The sequence below is a fragment of the Oikopleura dioica genome, chromosome 1 (assembly GCF_907165135.1).
Source record: "Oikopleura dioica chromosome 1, OKI2018_I68_1.0, whole genome shotgun sequence".
Lineage (NCBI taxonomy): Eukaryota > Metazoa > Chordata > Appendicularia > Copelata > Oikopleuridae > Oikopleura > Oikopleura dioica.
Window position 1 is genome coordinate 11,990,258 of NC_137291.1, and position 21,164 is coordinate 12,011,421.

At 40.1% G+C, this 21,164-nt stretch overlaps 7 protein-coding genes, 1 long non-coding RNA gene and 1 other non-coding gene across 10 annotated transcripts in view; 5 read left to right on the top strand and 4 right to left on the bottom strand.

The window, feature by feature from the left end:
* The window catches only part of LOC145695917 (uncharacterized), a 45,063-nt gene that overhangs the window by 17,313 nt on the left and 6,586 nt on the right, over window positions 1-21,164 (bottom strand). The window lies entirely within an intron of this gene.
* LOC145712187 (uncharacterized) lies at window positions 329-3,634 on the top strand. Its single transcript, XM_081789873.1, has 2 exons — window positions 329-3,388; window positions 3,430-3,634. The coding sequence occupies exons 1-2, from the start codon at window positions 483-485 to the stop codon at window positions 3,632-3,634; spliced, it is 3,111 nt and encodes a 1,036-aa protein (XP_081645999.1). The 5' UTR covers window positions 329-482.
* Window positions 4,025-5,698, bottom strand: LOC145710550 (uncharacterized). The gene is made up of 8 exons (XM_081788320.1): window positions 5,596-5,698; window positions 5,432-5,544; window positions 5,038-5,390; window positions 4,872-4,991; window positions 4,549-4,832; window positions 4,335-4,503; window positions 4,223-4,287; window positions 4,025-4,185 (listed from the first exon to the last, which is right to left on the bottom strand). The coding sequence occupies exons 1-8, from the start codon at window positions 5,682-5,684 to the stop codon at window positions 4,026-4,028; spliced, it is 1,353 nt and encodes a 450-aa protein (XP_081644446.1). The 5' UTR covers window positions 5,685-5,698; the 3' UTR covers window position 4,025.
* Window positions 5,903-6,662, top strand: LOC145702079 (myosin light polypeptide 6-like). The gene is made up of 3 exons (XM_081779293.1): window positions 5,903-6,046; window positions 6,088-6,400; window positions 6,443-6,662. Exons 1-3 carry the CDS (start codon window positions 6,016-6,018, stop codon window positions 6,606-6,608), a joined length of 510 nt encoding a protein of 169 aa, XP_081635419.1. The 5' UTR covers window positions 5,903-6,015; the 3' UTR covers window positions 6,609-6,662.
* On the top strand, window positions 8,357-12,736 carry LOC145695889 (uncharacterized). Of its 2 annotated transcripts, XM_081772933.1 has the most exons (8): window positions 8,357-8,434; window positions 10,376-10,448; window positions 10,662-10,870; window positions 10,913-11,147; window positions 11,192-11,651; window positions 11,693-12,110; window positions 12,191-12,375; window positions 12,416-12,736. In XM_081772933.1, exons 2-8 carry the CDS (start codon window positions 10,397-10,399, stop codon window positions 12,618-12,620), a joined length of 1,764 nt encoding a protein of 587 aa, XP_081629059.1. In that variant the 5' UTR covers window positions 8,357-8,434; window positions 10,376-10,396; the 3' UTR covers window positions 12,621-12,736. The 2 variants fall into 2 exon arrangements, with proteins under 2 accessions (XP_081629059.1, XP_081629060.1); XM_081772934.1 differs by lacking the exon at window positions 8,357-8,434 and having other exon boundaries at window positions 8,906-10,448.
* Window positions 12,779-13,718, bottom strand: LOC145711103 (uncharacterized). The gene is made up of 4 exons (XM_081788832.1): window positions 13,427-13,718; window positions 13,205-13,385; window positions 13,047-13,162; window positions 12,779-12,976 (listed from the first exon to the last, which is right to left on the bottom strand). Exons 1-4 carry the CDS (start codon window positions 13,460-13,462, stop codon window positions 12,842-12,844), a joined length of 468 nt encoding a protein of 155 aa, XP_081644958.1. The 5' UTR covers window positions 13,463-13,718; the 3' UTR covers window positions 12,779-12,841.
* TRNAM-CAU (transfer RNA methionine (anticodon CAU)) lies at window positions 13,568-13,641 on the top strand. Its single transcript has one exon. It is a non-coding gene; the product is annotated as a tRNA-Met (tRNA).
* On the bottom strand, window positions 14,172-16,135 carry LOC145711009 (uncharacterized). Its single transcript, XM_081788724.1, has 5 exons — window positions 15,947-16,135; window positions 15,490-15,648; window positions 15,309-15,444; window positions 14,903-15,194; window positions 14,172-14,806 (listed from the first exon to the last, which is right to left on the bottom strand). The coding sequence occupies exons 2-5, from the start codon at window positions 15,608-15,610 to the stop codon at window positions 14,642-14,644; spliced, it is 714 nt and encodes a 237-aa protein (XP_081644850.1). The 5' UTR covers window positions 15,611-15,648; window positions 15,947-16,135; the 3' UTR covers window positions 14,172-14,641.
* LOC145712188 (uncharacterized) lies at window positions 15,999-19,324 on the top strand. The gene is made up of 9 exons (XM_081789874.1): window positions 15,999-16,009; window positions 16,546-16,680; window positions 16,719-16,904; window positions 16,956-17,920; window positions 17,965-18,235; window positions 18,280-18,464; window positions 18,508-18,689; window positions 18,729-18,912; window positions 18,955-19,324. Exons 1-9 carry the CDS (start codon window positions 15,999-16,001, stop codon window positions 19,029-19,031), a joined length of 2,196 nt encoding a protein of 731 aa, XP_081646000.1. The 3' UTR covers window positions 19,032-19,324.

Below are 21,164 nucleotides of genomic sequence, written 5' to 3' on the forward strand. Positions count from 1 at the left end.
GCCCAAGCGGCGCAGAGGTTTTGGCGAACATGGGGATTAACGTTAATGGAGAGAATAATCAAAATGGTGTTGAAGAGATTACTGAAGAAAAATTTAATCAAACAGAATACTTGAAAAATCTACAATTGAATCCTCCGGAAGATTTGAAAGCGCTGCCACTGGATCCGCAATCTATCGAAGTGACATGGAAGATTCCAACTAATCTAAGAAGAGATAAGTTGAGGTTCCAGATACTTCTTAAATATTTCAATGCTAGGAATGTGTGAGAAAAGCCAGACATTTATTAACCAAACCAAAAGTTAACCTAACTTGTTTTCATCCACAATAAAAGACAATCAGAATCACTTGCTACGACACTAACAATCAACCAGCTTTTTCTGGCTGAAGATGACACAAAACCAACGATCGACGATCTTGTCGGCGGAAAGTTTATTCTGAAAAATCTAACAAGAAACATCGAGTATCGAATATCTCTTCAAACAATGATCAACTACATGGTTAATGACACCGATAAGCCAGGCCTCATGAAGCCAGTTGAGAAGGTTTCCTATCCATCCAATTGGGTCGTTGTCGACACAGCTGCAAAGATCTTCACTGGGTTGTTCAACTTCACTCAGATACCATGGGACGATGTTTACCTCGATCCCGGAAACGACAAAACGCAAGAGAAAGCTGAGGAGGTCAAAACAATTGTCAAACGAACTGTCGAAGAAATCTCGCAAGAGTTCCTTTCATCGGGCAATGTTCACTTCTCTCAAAGCCCAAAAAATAGGACATTTGCGAGAGTAGACATGTTTTTCAAACTCGACGCATCAGCTAAAGTAAACGATCTCAACTCTAGGATTCGGCATGTCTGGCCTACGGGAGAAAATCGAGGACTTGATTTCTTCTCAATTGAAATATCCGACTTCGATGAATGTGGGACCGTCTGGGACGACTGTAATAGAGATGCGAAGTGCACAAACATGGAAGGCGCCTTTCGCTGTGAATGCTTACCTGGATATTATGATCAAAGTCGTATTTTATTCTTGCCGATGGGTAGGGTTTGTAAACATACATCCGTCGACGAGTTAATAACGAAGCCGACGGAAAAGCCTTTGGATCCAAATGCTCGGGATGCGTTCATTAATGAACAGTTCTCCTCGCAGCATGACAGAAATTCACCTGCAGTAGATTTCGCTTCTCGACTTGGACTCGCGAATCTCGGACCACCTGGGCTCCCAAGTGGAAGTTATGACATTTTGCCGAATACGATGAAACCGGGAAAATGGACAGATGGAATTGACTGGCCTGGTCCGCTAGGTGTTCGAACAAGAACAACTGGACCTACAAGCTTGTTCATCAACTGGCAAATGATTGACCACGATACGTATGGAAACCGATTCTTTTATGTTCTTGCTTACCATGACGTTGGCGCTACTGAAGTGAAATGGAACGAGTGGCTTCTTGGATCTAAAGTTGACAAAGTCGAAGTCGATGGTTTAACGCAGAATCGACAGTACAATATCAAGGTTGGCGTAAGAAAAATGGATATCGCACATGGTGAAAATACAACTACCGCGTGGTCCGACCCTGCTGTTGGAGAGACATTCATCGCCAGTTACAACGCTAGAACTATTTTAGCAAAGACAAAATGGGATAGCTGTTACAAAAACAAATTCTCTGGAGCGCACCTTAAATTAGTTTCACAGCTGCAGTCTAACTCAAAACTGCTCTTTTCTTCGCCAGCAATGAATTATGGCGGTAAAGATCTGCGGTCAAAGTTCCTCAAGTCTGATGATTTCCGTTTCGAGTCTTCAGAACTCAAAAACGTTGTGGTCTTCTGGCGCCTCTATTTCAAACCTTTGGATAAATCATGGGAAGCTCCAGCTCTTGAACAGTTACTGAAAGACATGCTCTCTGGCGTTATTATCTCGAAGTACAACTTGAGAAATGTGCCGAAGTTCGAAGATGGAAATCTTTTAGCTAGGAACTCGAAGTATATGCGAATTTTTGACATTGACGAGTGCGCTACAGATCAACATGATTGTGACATGAACGCTAGATGCATTAATTCACCAGGAGATTTCAAATGTGTCTGCAAATCAAATTTCGATGACGTCTCAGCTCCATACCCACCAGGTCGTTATTGCAAAATCAACCCTGACAAGCCAGTTATTGATTACGATGATTACATCGATACCGCCGTCGACACATCCATGCCTGAAGGTTCCAAGGCTGCAGAACTTCTCGCTGGTCAACGACCAAAGAATGAGCACAACTATAATCATGGAGTCTGGCTACGTAAATACTCAATGTGCACTCCACTTAACCCGCGAATGACCCAACCCGCTGTTTACGTGAAATCAGGGAGCTCAGAAAAATGTGAACCCGTTTTCATTTATAAATCGTCTGCAACCCTTGCTCTATCAGACGTTCAGAAAAGGTCATATAAACCAAGGGATGTTTACGACAGGGAGTCATTTACTTATAAGAACTTGACGCTGAAAATGGATCATCAAATCAATGAACTATTAAACTTCGAGCTCGGAAGTGAATTCATCAAGTCCTCTGTTCTCGGGCTTAGATTGTCTGACAGACGAGAGATGGCCATCGAAGTAGATTTTCTCGTCTTCTTGCAACGCCGCGAAGCAAACAGTACCGCTGCATACAAGCAATACAACCCAAATCAGCTTCAGCGGTCTTTATGGGAGATTTTCTCCGAGTATAGACCTGGAAATGGCGACTTTCAATTCCAATTCGACAAGACTGACACTACTGTAACCGATCTCAATGAGTGCCTGACAAAAATGCACGACTGTGACAAGCAAGCTGACTGTATAAATACCGAAGGAGGATTTGAATGCTCCTGCAAGCCTGGATTCAAAGATAGCTCTAGAAAAGGTGAAGGACGAAAGTGCCAAGATCAGTGTAGGCCAAGCCCTTGCAAAAACAGCCAGCAGTGTCTGAAAACGAATCTGGTCGGAATGCCTGTTTGCAAATGCAAAAGCCCGTATAGAGGAGAGTTCTGTGAAATCGTCGATCCACTTAGAAAATTGCCAAGTTTTGGTACGAAGTCTCCCACTGCTGCACTTGTGCTCATAGTTGTTGTTGGGCTCATCATTATCCTTGCTATTCCACTACTTTCGATGATCTGCTGCTTTTTCTGTCCTGTGAAAACAAAGTACTCAAGAATGCTTGAAGACAGGATAAAGAAGAACCACCAGTTTTCCGAGAGACAAAAATTTCGACGAGAAGAAGAGGAAAAACGTCTTGATGAGATTTATAAGCAGCGGCAAATCAAGGAAGAATTTTTCAACGCCAAAAACAGTGAGGAAGAGAAAATTGATCTAAAAAATCTTGGATTCAAGTCGGTGGCGGATTTTGACCCAAAACACATTTCATCAAGGTTTTTTTCTTTTAAATTTTTCTTTTCGCCAACCTTTTTAGGCCCGAAAATCTTCTAGCGACAAGTCAACGTATGATGGAAAGTACCTCAATCATGGAAGTTAAAAACCAAGAAGATGATGAGGTCAGTGAGACGGGGCCTGTCATTACCCAAGTCGGGTTCAAACCTCTTGTTAATTCGACAGGAGATATAAAAGATGAAGAATCTAAGACCGAGAAGAATTCCGAGGGAATAGGAACGGTTTAAAATAAGTCAATTTTTATCAAATAGTTTCATATGGGCTATATGTAACTAAAAATAACCGAATAAAAGGATCTTTGATGGCTGACATTCTAGCGATCGGAGCCAAGAAAGTCAACGAAGACGAAAAAGGTCTCGTTGAAGAAGAAAACGTTCAGGAGTCTAATGCTGTCGATGAAACAGAAGCGCTAGAAACTTATGCCGAGACAACTGTGAACTCTCATGGAAACATGAAAACGGAAACTCATGATGATTCTTCATCGACTGATTCTGTAACGACAGATAGTATCACATCGTATTCTGGTACTGAAACAATCACTGAATCACGACAATAAATTATTGTAAATAACTTTATTTAATTATTTCTTTCAATGTCAAAAATAACAATTCTTATAGTTCATCGCAAATAGCAAAAATCCTGAGTACAATATGACTTACAATCCTGTGGCTGAGTCTGAAAGACAATCGGTCGTTTACATGGACCCTCATGGTGAAAAAGAGTTTCAGAGGAAACAATACTTGTGCCGTTCCAAACGATCCGTTCAACAGCGTTCGGACTTGAAATTTCAGAAAAAAGTGTAGTTGGGTTCATACCTTTCATAACCAGCGAAAATCATCATCACATTTTCCAAATAAATCATTGAGCCTTGACTAAAACCCTAAAATTATTTTGAAAATCGAATTATTCTAATATTTTTTCGATAACATTTTTCAATTCACCGACAACAGTCCAGATTCCATTTCTAAAATAATGGACCATTTTGAGATGTGAAGAGCCAATTTTTCCACCAGCAGTAATAATTCCATTTTCAACGGATACACAACTATGTTCGTAAAGATTGCCAGCTGGATGGGTCGATTCTGATCTCCATCCACTTTTTTTTGAGAATTTTAGAAAAAAAATTATTTTCTCTCACTACCTAAATGCTAGAGACTCAACAGTATTTGTATTTGATCCAGCAACAATTGTAGCTTGTCCATCTAACAAGCACATAGATGCGATACTATGAGTTGCTTTCATGTCGTACATTTCAATTGATGATTCGCCATCAAACATTTCACATTTTTTGGAAGAAGTTGTTCCCCCGCATAGTAAAACTTCGTCCAGAATTTCAGGTATCGTGACAGTAGATCCATCAGTATAGAAATTGAATAAAAGCTTTTTACCGGTATCGTGAATTCCGCAATCTGTTATTTTTACGATCTATAATTTATTCAATTTTAAAAAATCATAGAGTATTACTTTATGAGAGTCGACCGCTCCACCAAACATATAGACCTCGCCATTTAAAATTGCTGATGCTGATTGATATAAGTACTGATACGTTGAGGTTGAGTACGGAGAATCATAAAAACGATTTTCCTTGAAAAAGTATTTTGCTACATTTCTGGTATATTGAAATTAATACCTTGAATTTCCCGTCCAATGAAATAATGTAACTAAAGGAGATCTTGTATTGACACATAACTCCAATGTATGGTTGGCAATTAAAGCCGCTCTTACATGGACATCCTTTGGGACATTCAGTATTACAAGGGCATTTGTTTGACTCTTCCGTAAATAATGTAAAACAGTGGTTGTAACACTCTCGATTGGCTGTGCAATAACTGGTGCATTTTGTTAGTCGCTGGTTTGCTTCTTGTATACATTGTCTGTAGTAAATATTACCAATTTCGGGATTTTTACACGAACAAATAGGATTTGAACACCCCTCACAGCCATCAGGGCAGTCAGGGTAACATGGACAAGCATCGTAGCAGGCTACCGAGAATTAAAATATTTTCAAAACTCAATTTAAATACCAGTATACTCAGATAAACATGCTCTTTCGCAAGATGAGGAGTCGCAAGAATCTCTGCAAATAAGAAAATCCTCATAACAGAATCCATCACACTTCTCAGCTAGATCTTGATCCCTGTAAAACGTCGTTTATAATTAAATATTTTATGATTATATAAAGCCTCACGCGCATGTATCGGTAAAAGGTTTAGGTCTATATATTTCTTCGTAGACCGAGTGAACCCCGAGAAATAGGAAAATAACCAAATTTAACATCTCTCACTTCGATTATGAGACTTGAAGTACGTTGACTTGATATGATTTTTTGCCTCTTGACCTTTCTCGTAACATTTGCATTTTTTCGATAATATTAGCACTCGCTTTCAAGATGACGCATTTTAATTTAATTTCCTAATATAGTGACAGAAGTATTGAGTTGACTACAGGACAAGGTTTGGTTCTTTTCATCAATCAGCACCTCTTCTTGTCTCCTCGCTGGGCCTCTTTCCGGATCACCTTTCGAAAAACGCTGCCCAGTTGTAAATCTTACACTCGACTTGTCGCAGGAAGAATACAGCTCCTAGCTCTATTACACTTTTCCTAAAATATGAGCGAATTTACCGAGGATCAAATTGAAGGTAAAGAGATTTTGCAAGACTTTATTTATATTTTCAATTAGCATTCAAGGATGCTTTCGAGCTCTTTGACCGAACCGGACAGGGCAAGATCGCCTGGGCTGAGTGCGCTTCTCTTGCCCGATGCTTCGGCTACAACCCAACTAATCAGTTTGTCCTCAACCTCCTTACTACCGGAAACCCAGAAGAAGAGCCCGAGCTTCCACCAACGAAGCAAGAAATGGCTGAAAACTTTGTTACCCTGGACGAGTTTCTCCCTCATTTGTGGATTGTCTCGCAGGCCCCTGATCCAGGAAGCTACGAAGACTTCTTCGAGGGTTTGAAGGTTTTCGACAAGCACGGTGATGGAAATGTCAGGTAACGAACCAAACTTCTTCCTTGATTTCAACCAAATTTTAGCTCAGCTGAACTCAGACACGTTCTCGCCAATCTCGGTGAGAAGCTCACTCAGCAGGAGATCGACACTCTTATCGGTGACCAGGAAGACTCTGCTGGCAACATCAATTACGATAAATTCATCAAGACCATCATGCACGACAAGGAAGGCTCTCCCGACGATTGTTAGATGTTTTTTTACTGTGTTCAAATGTTTTGGGGAAAATTTTTGAATAAACTTTTCAATTGAGTTCTGCTTTATTTAAAGTAGTTTCCCATGAAAGCAAATGATGGCTTGATGTGCATTTTCCCTGACTCCATGTCTTTCTCAAATATGAAGTCTAAAATTGAAGAAATCTTGCATTCTGACGGGAGAAAGCTTACCTGCTAGGTTGGATGCAACTTCCCTGTCGAGTTTAGCAGCAGCTACATTTTTCCTTATACTTTCATATGAAGGCAAATCGAAGGCACACGCGACGAGCAGAAAAACGTTAAAGATAATCATCGCAAAGTTTTTGTGGAATACGTTTTGAGTCAGGCCTGTTCTCTGTTAAATAAAGGCAATTTTTGTCCGATTAGTTAGGTTAATACTCAATGAACCACTAAAGAGACAGGTACTGGTGTGGAATTCAATAATTATCATGGTTATTATCGAGGGCATTGCGGTTGATTGATTTTAGTAGAGATACCACTGATCATATCAAATAAAAAGAGTTACAGCATTATCTGACTTTATAACTAACTTTGAAGGCATATCATGTCCCTTGGTGAACCTTGACGCTCCGCCATTTTTCTTTCATCAATATAGTGGTTTTCCTGATTGAATTAGATGCATTCAATATCATCTAAGTGGCCTTGAACTGATCATTATTTAATGATTGTACCAGTATAAAACGGACGATATAGGAAATGAGAGGCTAGAATGTTTTTCTGTAACGCGAGTAAAGCTCTTTTATTCACAATTATCGTCGGTGCACATAATTTCTTCAACCAGCCAAGAAAACTGCCTCGAAGTTCTGATATTCATTCCAAGCCAGCAGATGATAAGAAAGCCATGACCAATTTTATAACGAAGTGGGCGAAATCAATCTGGGAAGATCCGGAATTAGGTGATTATGAATCTTCTGATGCTCCTTATGATATTTACTACATGTTATAAAAAAGAGACGCTATTAAAATACTTGATGATCGAAACTCTTACGATATTTTGCTATAAAAAGTCGATTATTAGCAATGATTGCTTCTCAAGAATTCAGAAAATTAAAATCACATGTTGCATTAATAACCTGCTGTTTTCATCGAAAATACTCTCATGAAAATTATTTATTTCTAAAGAGTCAATATTTCCAGGGAAGATATAATTTGCTCGGCACATTTTGCCAATATATTCTTGCCGATAATTCATTGACGATTGTATTTTTGGACATAAAACCATTCAATTATCAGACTTATCTCTATAAATACTTCGCTGGTTCAAGATATTCAGTAAAATATGAATTTCGGAAAGGTGTTTTTTCTCACGACTATTTTCGTCGTAAACGCGATTGTTCCGCGCGGCCTTCAAGTTCCAGAAATAAATCTGCAAGAAGTCATGCAGAACATCTTTAACGAGTGGAAAAAGCTCAACTGAGAAGGTGGAAAGCCTGAATCGAAACGATCTGCCATTTACTCGTTTTTCACATAATGTCTGAACGAATAAATGTAACATCCGGAGATAAAGATAAACGCAGGTTGCGTCAAATTCTAAAAATGAGGAACCCTTTTCTATCTATTAATAAACTTCCGCTGTATCTGAAACCACAGGATCAACAAAAACCAGCATGATTCTGAATTATTGTCGTTGAGAGTTTATAACAAGTCTGCGATCTTGACCATTTAGCGATGGCGCTGATCAAACGCCAGCTGATCCTATAAAAGTGCCGATCATTAACCTTGAGCGGAAAAGGTTTTGCGAAATCCTTCAAGAGGTGCTTACCAGAATATTTTCCATAATAAGACAGAGACGAAAGCTTCCAGGTTCGGATTTATGGAATGAAATATTTCTAAAAGCTACTTTTATATTAAATTATTCAATCAACTCGGCTTAGAATCAATTTCGCGTCACGTCCGCGGCTAACCATTTTACTGCATCTCGGTTCGTTTCACCATGAAATTATCCACCAATGTTAGAAGTAGGCATATATTTAGGGCCGACGCGCAAAAAATCAACCCCAAGAAAGCATCAACGTAGAGAGCTGAAACTTCGGGACATAATGTAGTTCGACCCAACTAAAAAAATTGCTATTGAAAATTTTTTGGTCTGGTCACGTGGTCACGTGATACAGGCCTCCGAAAAGCTAAAAAAGCTTGACGACCTTGAACGCCTGATCAAGGTCGATCAGCTCATACCTCTGAAGAAAGAACTCAAAAAGTTATTCTTATAGAGTAAATAATATTTTTGGTGGCGCAGTCACGTGAGGCCGTAGAAGGGAAAAAGGCCCCAAAAAATGGGTTAAAATATGGTAAAATCAAGCTTTCATGGGTTCATTTAGTCAAAATTGGTGTCAAAAACAGCTGTTTTGGACGTTTCAACGAGCTCTTCTGCGTCACGTGATTGCACCACCAAAAATATTATTAGCTCTATCAGAATAACTTTTTGAGCTCTTTCTTCTGAGGTATAAGCTGATCGACCTTGATCAGGCGTTCAAGGTCGTCAAGCTTTTTTAGCTTTTCGGAGGCCTGTATCACGTGACCACGTGACCAGACCAAAAAATTTTCAATAGCAATTTTTTTAGTTGGGTCGAACTACATTATGTCCCGAAGTTTCAGCTCTCTACGTTGATGCTTTCTTGGGGTTGATTTTTTGCGCGTCGGCCCTACATATATTCATGAAAAGAGCTGCTTAAAAAGCTTCAATTGAGCTTGAGGGTTTCGCTATTGATTTTGGAATAGACAAAGGGGGTCGTGAATTTGTTTAGGTTAAAGCTCTCTAACTTGACTTGGGGTGAGATGACACGTTCTACGGCTGCTACACATTCCAGAAACCTAATTTTTACAAGTGTCTCCAACTTGCAACTGCGCACACTCTAGAACAGAAGCTTATTCGAGGGCAGAGAGGAATACTATTTCAAAGAAATTAACAACTAGTCAAATTTACCCGCGTTAACGGACAAAGCATCGCCTCAGAGCGTATTATACGTATTTGACATTCGAAGACATAAACCACACTGGAATCAGTAGAACAAAGAGATACTCTGGCCGATGATAGCTACTGATAATTTCAAAAAAATTTTTGCGGGTCTGAAAATCGTAAAAATTCTGAAAGTGCAGTTTTCTTCAGCTTGTTGAGACGAGTCGAATGGTGGGTCAAACTCTTGATAACTCCAAGGATTGACCGGTTAACCGGCTGGTTACCGGAAAATACGTTTCCGGTCGCCGTTTTTGTTCTAGATATGCTAGGATGATGAATGAACCCGGAAACTGATCCTTATGGTCAGTTCTACTGTGGGCAAAAAGATATTGGTCAAATATATAGCGAAACTTTTTTTAACTATAAAAATTCTAAATTTTGTATGTATTTCGTTGTCGCTGCACCTTCCTAATTTTCGGTCCCATTTTCATAAGAAAATAGAATTTTGGTGATAAGCATCTTATGGTTAGAGATATGATTCTCATTTTTTCACCCACAGAAGAACTAACTTCAAGGACCAGTTTCCCGCTTTTTTTGTCATTCTAGCATTTCTAGAACAAAAACGGCGACCGGAAATGTATTTTCCGGGAAATTGCCGGCTAACCGGTTAATCATTGGAGCCATCAAAAGTTTGACCCATCATTCGACTCGTCTCGACGAGCTCAAGAAAACTGCACTTTCAGATTTTTTATGATTTCCGGACCCGCAAAATTTTTTTTGAAATTATCTACTAACTCCTGTTGTAAATAAATCTAATCAAGCATCAACCAGAGAAAAATCCACAACAGAAATCGTTAAAAAAGAGCTTGATGAAGACACTCGAATTTTTGCTGCTTGCGCTCACTGATGCAAGAATATTAGGTATGTTTAGCTTAATTTTGTCCTTGGGGAATCGGGCGCCCGACAAAACGGTTCATTGCTTATGAAATTGACGAAAGAACCAAATTATTATTTAAACTTAATAATACTCTGGATAATGGAACGAGTAAGAACTAATTCACGTTATTCCGCATACTAAGCGTTAATGTTCGTATCTGTCTGGTAGACAGTGCATTTGATTTAACATTATTTCAGGTTTATACAATGGATCATTGCTAGTAGAAAAATCTTTCGCTGAAGACTCCCTCTTCAGAAGACGATTTTATGTAGAATTTGAAGATGATGCTGATTTCAATTTGACTGTAGATACAACTGATCCATTCAAACTAGTCATTGGATATGAGAACTACTTATTCAACTCATTTGGGGACGATTCTTCAGTCTCTGTCAAAGTCGGCAAGCAGGTAGAAATAAGTGGTGTTGATTTTTGGTCACAAACTTTTTAGGTGGACAAAGGAATTTCCGAAATCACAGAAAACTGGATTGAAATACAGTTTGAAGACCAAGAAAAGCCGATTTCCGCTGAATTGAACGTAGTTACGTCGACTGAATCACTATCTGCTCCCCTTTTGTCTGGCTCTCTTTCAAGCTCCGAACAAGAAAGGAACAAATTGTTCACTGGCTCTTACGGTGCAAATTTGCGAAACATTCTCTCAGTCAGTACGTCGGTTATTATTCCAGGTAAAAGTACTTTTAAAACTGAGGAATTAATAAAATTCTTTCAGACTTTCCATCGAACATTGACTATGCAACGGTTCGAGAAACCATTGTCAACTTCTTCAAAATGGATGCAGTTAACCAAGTTCAAGTTGTTGATGTTCGAAACTCTTCGCATGGAGTTGTTTTCGATGTCTCCATTGGAGTCCTTGTCCCCCAAGCAAAAACATTTCTTCAAGGCTGGAAAGTCTACATAACTGACTTGTTCCGAATGCTTCAAGTTGAAAACGGCGTCGATGCCAGCTTCACTGCTCCGATTTACAAAGTTGAGGCGCCGAGAGCGAAGAAAGCGTTTATTGCGATTGTTACTCTCTGCTCTGCTATCATCGTTGGCTTCTTGGTCGCGTTCTTTGTCGTTGGACTCAGAAAGGAGATGACAAAGAAAGAAATTCTGGGAGGCTGGTTTCTTATCAACTTCAGGCCAAGTTTGTTAGTGATGGCGGAGATGCTCTTGTGGTGGGGCTACAGGTAGAAAGGATTGTAAATCTCAAACTCATTGAAATTAAAAGCGAGCAACTGAACATGATTTATCCATCGCGCGACAGCTTTGGGATTGGATTCGTCTTCATCGCTGCTTTTGGGTTCATCTGTTCATGTGGTCGAAGCGTCGCGTATCTGCTGAGGATAAATCGAGGGAACAAAGAATGGACATTGCCGTGGTCTCAGGGGAATATCGCAAATATCATTGGAATTTTATTTCACGATATTCCTGTTCCTTTTGCCGTCTATTTCTACTACACGAAGTACTACTCCGTGCTTAGCAGCTTCAAGTTAACAGTGATGGTTTTTCAAGCTGCACACATGACGCTTTTCTTGAAATATTTCAAAACGCAGAGAGCCGAGAATGTTGCGAAAAGAAAGGAGGGTACATTCTCTCTTGGACATGGCCTGACTTCGCTTTTGTTCTTTTTTGCACTTCTTTCGCAGGTACGGTTGATCATCTATCATTTTGTCAGCTCATAAAAACCTTTTAAAAGTTTTTATAGCATTGAACTAAGATTAATTAGATAATGATGTTCGCCAGAACCGTCGCCTTACAAACTGGTCGCTTGGCGGTCATGTCCGGAAGCAAAATATCCGCAGTTGTACGAAAAGACTTCACACCTAACTATCCGAATTTCGAGGATGTTATTGGACGATCCTGTATGGACACTTTACTTGATGAAAATGGCGCGTTTGTGAATACTCCAAAGTAAGCTTTTGAAAGATTTGCCTTTTTAAGAATCTTTAAGGCCCTTTCGAAGCACGTGTTTGAATGGCATCGAAACAGGAATAATCGTCATCTTTGGTATAACACTCTTCATCGGACTGCTGACCCTTCCTGTCTACGGACATGCTTACTTCAAGATGAGAAGAAGCAAGACTTACCAGGATACTCAACCGATGGACCAAAGAAAAGACCAAGTCGAAGAAGTCCCAAAGACAACAACTAACTAAATACCTTCAACAATGCTCCTACAATACGCTTTTAACAATTCACTGCTTTTCAAAATAACTTATCGCATCACACGATGCCTTTTTTGCTAAATAAAAAACATTCCTGCACAATCTAATCGGATCAAGTTTTCAAAATAAAATAATTTTATAACAATTTGTTATTTTTAAAAAAATGAAGAAGGCACAGTACGAAAACATCTTCAGAAAGGAGTTGATAAATTTTAGAAAAGCTTCAAGACTTGTTTCGCTCTGAAGACCTTGCGGCAGACCGGACAGTTAAGTTCTCTCTTGACGGTTGAGTTTGAATCACCTGAGCTCGCTCCGTTGATTTGCATCATTATGCATCTAATGCAGGCCTAAATTTATTATGTAAACGATCAAGAGAGACTGCTGAAAAATTACAGTTTTCGCAGTCAAGAGAAATACCTGATGGCAGCATTCAGTTATGCAGGCTCGCTGGCGGCTTGTTTCGTTGTAGATTTCAAGACAAACCGAACATCTGATCATGTTGTTGAGTGTATCTTCGTTCATAACCATCAAATCTGAATACATGATTAAAATATCGTCGTCACGATCAAAAATGCCTTCAGAGGTTGTTGTTCGCATAATGTCGCGAATAGTCTGCTCCATCGTAGCAGCCTCATGTCTAGTTCTTCCACAAAGGATAGAAGTGTCCATATGAACATCCTGATCGCCAGAGTTGTCGATCTTCATCCTTTTTTCGGGGCGTTTTTGGCTTGTTGAAGTTCTTCGCTTCATCCTCTCCTGAGTTAAAGTCCAGCGAGGCATCAAACTTGAAGTTTTACCTTGAAAATCGAGTAGATTAATAAACTGAGGATCATCTAATAAAACAACAAGGGATGGAGCGAAATTCTAGAAATAGCGATTCTCTTCCTTGTTTCCAAGTTTCCAGCATTGATAAATGAAACGATCGAAGGTGTTCCTCAGCCTTCTTGGCGCAGTTGGTTAGCGCGTCAGTCTCATAATCTGAAGGTCGTGAGTTCGAGCCTCACAGAGGGCAGTTTTTGCTGATTCTAGAGATTTTTTCTGACAAGAGAGGATTCAATTGCTCTTTCTGCATGCTGGCATGCCTCTGCAAATGTTAGCCCCGATATCAAACGACGATTCGACTACAAGAATGAATGAATTGCCAAATACTGATTAGCATTTTCTGTATTTTTTGTTATTTTATTCAGATTTTCTTTCTTTAGTGAATTTAGAACTGTCAAAAAGCCAGGCAAGCAGTCTCAGAAACAGGAGTATGACAGTATACAGATGAGTTGAAAAAGTTCTTACTGTTGACTCGATTCTAGCGACAGTCCTTACTTGAAAACGTGGGTGATGGTGGTGATGATGATGGTGTTGATGAAAAACAGAAAAGTGATCAAAGACGAACAGGCTGTATGAAGAAGCTAGTGATGCTTTTACCATTCAAAGATAACATTTGACTTTATAAGACAAGCCAATTATAAATAGTAATCAGTCTCCGTACAGCTGTAGATTACGGCTTGAGGTAGCGAAAAAGCAAATTTGGTATTTGTTACTGTTGAGTCTCGGATGAATGGTTTATCTTTGAAATTATTACAAGAGTACAGATGATAATGAGTGAACCATTGTCTACGCAAGTCGAAAAGGTACTTTAGAAAATGTAAAAAGGAGCCTTCTAGTTGGGAAAAACGCGAAAAGAATAATTGAAAAGATCCGTGAGGAGCTTTCAATACTAGAAGCTTCTTTTACAAGTCTCAGTTTAGAAGTTGAGACGGCGAAAGAATTGTTTTGAATAAGAATACATCTTTTTTCATGGGCAGATAATGGGCACAAACCAATCGGTCGGAAGTGAATTTTACGAAAAAAAAAGAGAAAATAAGTGGGAACTGGCGGAAGCAGCACAAGAAGATGTGAGTTTAGAAACAAAACAAAACGAGTGTTACGCTCTTATTGTAAAAATTGTAGAAAAGAAACCGCTTCTCAAATATTTTAAAGTGAATATCTATTTTTGATTTTCTCGAAATTGAAACAATTTAAAAGTCGTCATTTGGAGGCTCGTGGTGAGGATAGGCGCTGAACTCGTTGATCTTCTGTCGCTTGTGCTCGTAGACGGCGTCGTCGAAGAGCTGCAGGGCTCGTTTGCGGCTCACTTTTTCTGTTCGAGGTGGAGAAGACACGGAGAAGTCGTCAAGTGTGTTCTGAAATCAGATAAAGATGAAAAATCGACGTTCAAATAAATATAGAAAGAGCAAGAGATCGATGCGCTCTCTCAAGTTTTAATGGCAATCAATTACCTGAATATTGCTGAGTTCTTTGTTGCAATTAGTGTTACATCGATGTATGCATGGCTGGCTACTTGGACCAGGTCGGGGCGAGCGTCGCTGCGGCGAGTTTCGATTTCGCTTCGCCAGACAGGTCTTTTGGCGCTCGAGTGGCGGAACTCCTGGTGGAGGAAGAAGAGGCGGTGGCGAACGATTCGCCATCTTTCCCAACATTTCTTCTCGGCGGATCATCCGGCGTCGCGTTCGAAGCCACTTGACGGACTCTTGATCTCGCTGCACGCGGCCAAGCTCCTTTGATTTCTCCCTGAATACATTTACTCAGCCGCCACTCATAAAATAAAGTAGAATAAAGGTTTTTAGCAAGACAAAGGGGGATTAGAGCTACTCTCAAATTTGACATAATGGAGAGTTGAATTACCTGACAGAATTGAAGCTATCCTTCGACTCTTTGTAGAAATCTGTCAATTTGCAAGCAGCTGTTCTGAAGGCTTGATAATTCTCTCTGGATTGGTTCGAGTACAGTTGAGCGATCGCCAAGGCTGCTTCTCGAAAGCCTGAATAATTTTTTAAAACTGAACCGTAGATGAAGAAGAGTTTACCTTTTTCGAGTCTGATGAGACTCTGTTGAGCTTCCAGATCTCTTCGTCGCGCAACTTGCTCAAAAGTCGCTTCCAGCGCGGCGATTGCATCTTCCTCCCAAACAGAAAGGTCGTCGCACATTTCTTTTGCAAACTTCCGAACGTTCGCTACAGGAAAAACTAAAAAAAGAATAAATAGAAAAAACTTCTTCCGCTTTTATTCTAGAGAAAATCAATAAAAGACGTCTAGAATAACCCAGAACAGTTTTTGGTAATATTATCTTGTCTTGTTCGAATTTGACCGGATTATTCGAAGAAATTCTTGAGCGAAAAGGTGTTTTGAAGTGTCTGGGTACAAAAATGACTACCCATGATAATTGGCGGAGGAGATATTCTCTTTTCTATAAAATGTCTCATTGATCACAGAAGTAAGATTACATAAGTAAAAGTTAAATTTATTTCTCTGAATCAAACTTACCTCTTTAAATTCTACGAAAACTTGAACTTCTTTGTGGATCTTTCGTTGTAGAATGGGCGCTCTGTATTCTTGTGAATATTATCTTCCCTCTCTTTCCCTCTCTTGCGAAATGGGGATTTGCTTCGAGTGAAGAGGAAAATCTCGTGAGTTGCCCGGAGCTGAACGACGTATTTTCTGATGGGAGAGTCTGCGTGGCGCGCGCGATTGGCCCCGTCCTGGCCACTCAGAGGGCGAATTTCGCGGATGAGCGAGCCGAGCTCCTCCACCACCGTGCATCAAGTTGCAGCAAAGCCCCTTGGCTCCCCTTCTTCCTCGAGTATTCACAATTCTATCGAGAGAGTAACCTAAGAAGAGCGTGAGAATTGGAGAACTGGTGGAACGCGCCTGAGGGCGAAGTGGAGGCAATTATCAAATAATGGCACGAGTAATTAGGAAGGGCTCTATTTTGATTACATAACGAATTTAACACGTTTGGTCAGCATTATCACGTAAATAGGGTGTGTGGAAAAAACAATTGTCTATAACTTCAGCCATTTGTACCGCTTTAACACCGCTTATACAATCAAATCATATTCTCCCAAATAATTAGCCTGAAAAAGATATGCTCTGCTAGGCACTTGTGCACACAGTACCGTCACAAGATGTCCCGCTGGCTGCGACTGTACAGCTGAACAATCCGGCGCCGGTACATTCGTCGATTGCAAAGGCCGAGGACTAAAACGAATTCCGACAACGTAAGAATCTACTCACGGCTGAATGAGTAAATTTTCAGTTTTCCGGACGACGCGAGGACGATCGATCTGTCGGACAACGAAATCACCAGGCTCGATGAAATCCAGGAACTTGAGCAGCTGATTACGCTGAACTTGGCGAACAATCGGATATCCGAAATCGATCAAGATTTTTTCGATGACCTCGACGCTCTTACCACCCTCCACCTCTCTCACAATCATTTACGGTTTGTTCATAAATCATCAATTCAAAGCACGACTCAAATCTAAAATTTTAGATTTATCGAAGACGATGTTTTCGAGTGGGGCCCTGAAAACCTTCGGCGATTTTACGTCGATCACAATCGTCTTGAATCCATTACTCACTTCACATTCAACAACTTTGAAAGTCTTGAAACACTTGACATCTCCTCCAACTTCCTCTTCTATATCGACGACAACGCATTTGAAGACCTCGAAAACTTGCGATCAATCCGTCTTCACAACAACTCCCTTGTGAGTTTTCGTCCTCACTGGTTTGAGGACATTCTCTACAACTCTATCGACATCACCCTTCATGACAACCCATGGTCATGTGACTCCGACACAGCTATTCTACTCGACTCCAATGAGTTCGACACCAATGGGTCTTCCAAAAGAATCCTCAAGGATGCAGTCAATGCTGGAAACTCGCGACTAGAATGCTCCAAGCCGGAAAGTCTAAGTGGCAGAAGTCTTTTCGACCTGAGACGAGAAGAAGTTGAAGACATATCTGAAGATATCAAAATTCGATCGATCACGAGTTCGTTTGAAGTGAACGAAGGCGAAGCGATTCTTCTGCGATGCGAAGTCACAGGAATTCCAGTGCCGATCATCGATTGGTTCGCCCCCGATGGTGATGAATACTCAATTTCCAACGACGATTTTACGGACGTCCACATGCATCAAGACGGTACTCTCGTCATTTTACACGCAGAAGACTTGGACGACGGAGAATACACCTGCACTGCTAAAAATAGCAAACACTCTGTCGAAGCAAAAACGACTGTATCTGTCAGGCGGTCCAATGTGGATAAAGATTTCGAAGTGTGCACTTACAATCCTGTCGATAAGACATTCTTCCACGATGTTGAAGGATGTGTATCACCTGTCGAGCAAGGAACTAGTTCTCCCATCGCAATTCAAACGAGCGAAAGAAATACTGCCGAAAACTGTCCCCGAAGTTGCGAATGCTCTTACAAAACTGCTGATTGCTCTGATCAAAGTAAGACTTCCATGATTCCAATATCTCCTCATCGCTCTCTTTAGATTTATTACAGTTGCCGAGGGTGGTTCCTCCGTACGTCAAGCAGTTGAACTTTCAAGACAACGATCTTATCGACTTGGATGGTAATATATGTGAAGATTTCACATGGCTTGAAGAGCTACTAGCAGATCAGAACTCTGTCACCACTATAAGTCGCAGCGCCTTTAGCAACTGTCGAGCATTGACCAAACTGACCTTGGCCAATAATCAAATACGGCTGCTTGAAAGTGGTCAATTTTCAGGGCTCACCAAGCTGGAAACATTAGACCTTAGGTATTTAGAATCGAATCTTTTCTGTAATTATTTCATTTATTTAGTGGAAATCTGATTCAACACATTCAAAATGGCGTCTTTTCCGGGCTTGTTAGTCTTGAGAGGGTATTTCTAAGAGACAACGAGATCACGCAAATAGCATCAGATGCATTCCACAATCTTCCAGCTCTCAAACTCATCCATCTCCAGGAAAACAAAATATCAAGACTCGAACGCGACTGGATAGAGGGTAAAGCAAATGCATCAGTATCAAATCTAAATACTTCTTTCAGGCGCAGCTTCGGTCACTCTTGCAACTATAGATCTTTATGACAATAAAATTGATTGTTCCTGCAGCTTGAAAGAATTCGGCGCTCATCTAAGCTCGCCAACAAGCACAATTTTCAAGCTTATCAAGCCAGACGAGCTTTCATGCTCCTATCCGATATCGTTGAATGGGAAGCCACTGTCAGAGGTTTGTTAAATATCGATGAATCTCGTGATTATTCTGTAGCTCGATTTGGATACCCTTTCGTGCCAAGATGACAACTTACCCATCTACGATGATTACAAGGAATCTGGTGGCACGCATTTCATGACTTTCTTTGTTGGAATCATATTTTCAATTGCTGGATATCACGGTTATCAAAAATGGAAGATCTGGAGAAGTCGTCAGCCAATGCCAAGTCGAAGACGAGGTGAATCCCTGCTATAATCAAACATATAAACATAACTTCAAGGCGGTGTTAATGCAGATCTTGACTCCGGCTTGGCTCCACTAATAGGAGGATCAAATGACGACGAACGATTTGTATAAATAATGTTGCACTCATGCATATTTATGATATAAAAAGTATCATAAAATGTTTATCTATTTAGACTTTATTACTTATCAAGACTTAGAACTTATTCCAAAAGTGAGAACGGTGCGTTTCTAAATTGCACTTTTCTGTATTTTCGTTACTGTAATTTTAACTCGATCAAACTTATCCTGCCTTTTCCTTTATCCGAGTTTACCTAAATCTCTTATTTTCTGTAGATGCTCAATGATGGGCATTGAATTTCTTATTTCTGTACCTGAAAATGCCAAAAACATGAATAAAAAAAAGCCCAGACTAAAAAAACAATCCTTTCGGTTTTCGATAGAACACACCGCCACGCACTCGGGCGGGCAAATACGGTACTATCGAAACTTTGGATTTATGTACTTTGTGTGTTTATCGCAAGTGACAGGCCGGTATTTGCGGTATCATCGTTTGCATGGGTTAAATATTAACCCTTGGTGGTTCGAACGAGAGGGCTCCAAAGGTCCGAAATTAGTCTATCCCAGACACACCATTTTCGTAAATTTTATTCGTATTTTTTCGAGAAATCCAATATTTTTTGAGCATTTTTCGAATCCCTACTTCAGTATAAGGTAAAGCTGGCTACATAACGTACATGTGAATATTCAACACAACGTTAGGGCCTCTTGCCTACCACTGGATGGGAACGTTCGACCACCAACGGGTTAAAACAGAAATAGAGATGCAGAGAGCTTTTGAATAGAGCATTGTTTTATATTTGGCAAGATAATTGTTATTGCGAGCATAGTTTTTTGATGAGGAAGTATTTCGTGGTCGCTCATTTGAATATTTGATTGTTCGAACATGGAACCAATAAACCCAAGAGTACATTTACAGCATCAGCGCTTGCATAAATTTAAACATGATGAGTCTTCCTGGCATGCGCATGGTCCAACTCTCGATTCTGGTGAACAAACGTCGCACATCCAATCGCAAAAGTCGCCAGAAACAGTAAAACAAGAAAGATAATTATGCAAATCCAGGTTCGATATAAAGACGCTAAAGTAACCCTCGTACAGTCAGAGGCGGAAGAATGTGTTTACTCACGTATTGGAAAGAAAAAGCGCCGGAAGAATGTCGTTTTCTCAGAATTGATGCAGTAATACTCGCCTGTGTCGAGCTCGCTTGCATTGCGCAGGTAAAACTCCCACTGACCTTCGACATTTCGACTGATTAAGTTGCTCAGTAAACTTTGACGGACTCACTCTCTTTCGAAAGAAAAGCAAAATCATAACGTTGGAATGTGTCAATAATTATCAAAGTTTGAATGAGAGGAGCCCAATTCTTGAGCCTTCGTTTTTGATCGCAAGAAATAAAGTTTCTTCTTTTCTATTTTTTCCATATAAATTTCGCCTGAGCTCCACCTCAAAAATCATCTTACCGCTTCGAAAAAGAACATTTTAATTACATAATCATAGTCCGAGTCGCATGACAAGGCAATACTCCCGCCAGTATGATAAAAAGTCGTTTGCGATATGAGTATAATTATTTCTCTCAACGAAAGCATGGTCAATCGCTCGTCACTGCCACTTGATGCTCTAATTCACCGAGAACTGATGCTGTTAAAAAGCGCTGATTCGGAAATCGATGTTCCGAATTTCTAATGAAAAGCAATCATTGATATTAATTAACTGCCGATTGAAGCTAAAAATAAGCGTCAGCGAAACAGGGATCTCTGACGAGTACACAAAGTCATACCTCTCGTAATGAATAAAATATTGGGAAAGGTGTGAACATTGGGAAGCGATGTGGTTTCCCATGCGTATTTTGTACAGTAACTCGCTGTGAAAGGTTGAATGAAAGGATCTCAAACATATCTTAGAACTATGAAAGAATGATAAAAAGGCATTGCTGACTCTCTCTCCGGTCTTGATGATCGTATCAATCCTCAAAAACAAGCACCAACCAGGTGAAACATATTCTAGCTCATTTTTAAATGCGGCTCCCTGGTGAGTTAATGCTTTCATTTTTTTATAAACAAACGATTCAGAGAGCATGACTTTTGCTGAATTCGACAGAGTGCACAGGCGATCGTTGCGAACAGTAAACGAGGTTCTCGGAACAAGACTCTTTCATCGAGAAATTCCAGCTAGAGAAACTCATTG